The 1,344-nt window shown below is 65.5% G+C and overlaps 1 protein-coding gene across 1 annotated transcript in view; it reads right to left on the minus strand.

The window, feature by feature from the left end:
* Positions 1-637: 637 nt before the first annotated feature.
* The window catches only part of EMIHUDRAFT_444587 (hypothetical protein), a 2,456-nt gene continuing 1,749 nt past the window's right edge, over positions 638-1,344 (minus strand). The window contains exon 5 of the mRNA XM_005773467.1: positions 638-1,183. Within this exon, the coding sequence (XP_005773524.1) occupies positions 996-1,183 (188 nt within the window). The 3' untranslated portion in view covers positions 638-995. The remainder of the gene's footprint in view (positions 1,184-1,344) is intronic.

Raw genomic sequence — 1,344 nt, forward strand, 5'->3', positions numbered from 1 at the left:
CTAGGGCCCTTCCTGCTCGCCATCGTCGTGTGCTCCTTCTCCTTTCTCGGGCTGACCATCTCCTCTCTCATCCTCACCGTGTCGTTTGTACCGACACACTGGTCCATGAAGGTCATCTGGACCTGCTCGCTGCTCGCGCTGGCGCCGCGACAACAACCGCCGCCGCTCGCTTCGCAGCCGCCACGTACCCACTCACCCGCCCCGAATTGAACAGGTGGCCTCCGGGATCTTCCTGGTCGAGCCACGCCCCTCGCACTGGCTCGCCACATTTGGGCAGGTGCGCCACTTCCTGTGGCGCGCGTCGGGCGGGGAGCTTCGACGCCGCCTCCGCCGCTGGTGGCGCTGGCGGAAAAAGTATGCCATGAAGACAAAGCTGAACGTGTGAGAGAGGCCGCTCCTCTCCCTCCGTCTGCGCACCGCACGCTTTCGTACAGTGTGGTCTCAGGCATCGAGTCTCGCCATGTACACGGTAGTCCCCAGCCTCCTCCACTGCATATCCCTGGAACAGTGGAGCGGCTCAAGCGTCACACCCTGTCGAGGCTCGAGCGTCGTCTCAGGAGACTCAGCCCTCAGCGGCCCCGCCCCTCGCCTGTGTTATGAATCTGTGGTTCTCTCTCCATTCTCTATATCCCCTCGTAGCTCGTTTTCGTTCTTATCTCAGCTATAACTAGCAAAATGGCGAGCGAAAGGCCTCAGCTTCGTTCAAGGGGCAAGAACAACGAGATATCGGGCAGTCCCGCCCCACACACAAAAGCTCTAGCTCTGCCCTCTGCGACTTGTCGCGCACGGCAGATCGGACCCAGCGCGCCGCAGACGGAGAGAGCCCGCGAGACCCAACCGCGTGCATGCACAGATCTCATGCCAGGGAAGGGGGTATGGGAGAGGTGGGAGCAGCACATGTCTCACATGGGGAGAAGTCGAGGTCCATGGGGGTGTGGGGGGTGTGGGGGGAACATGCGGAAGCATGGGGTAGCTCGTCGCCTCCTCCCGCACCCTCACGGCGTCTCATCCGAAGAGACGCCCTGCGCGAGCAGCGCGCTCAAATCGTCGCCCTCGTCGTGGGGCGCCCGGCTCAGGTCGAGCGCCTGCTGCACGCATGGCAGAGAGAGCGACGCGCTCCTCCGCTCGTGCTGCAGCTCGCGCTGCCGCTGCCGCTGCAGTCGCAGCTGCCTCGCATAGGCGCCTAGGGGGAAGAGTGGGACGATCCGTCAGAGAGAGGACAGGACAGCTCCGCGAAGCCGACGCGCAGAGGCGCCGGGGCCCTGCGGCGAGCCCTCGCCGCCGCGCAGCCCGCCGCCGCGCACCCCTTCCGCCGGCCGCGCCGTCGAACCGCATCCCCGCCGG

Source organism: Emiliania huxleyi, assembly GCF_000372725.1.
Source record: "Emiliania huxleyi CCMP1516 unplaced genomic scaffold EMIHUscaffold_338, whole genome shotgun sequence".
Taxonomy (NCBI): domain Eukaryota; phylum Haptophyta; order Isochrysidales; family Noelaerhabdaceae; genus Emiliania; species Emiliania huxleyi.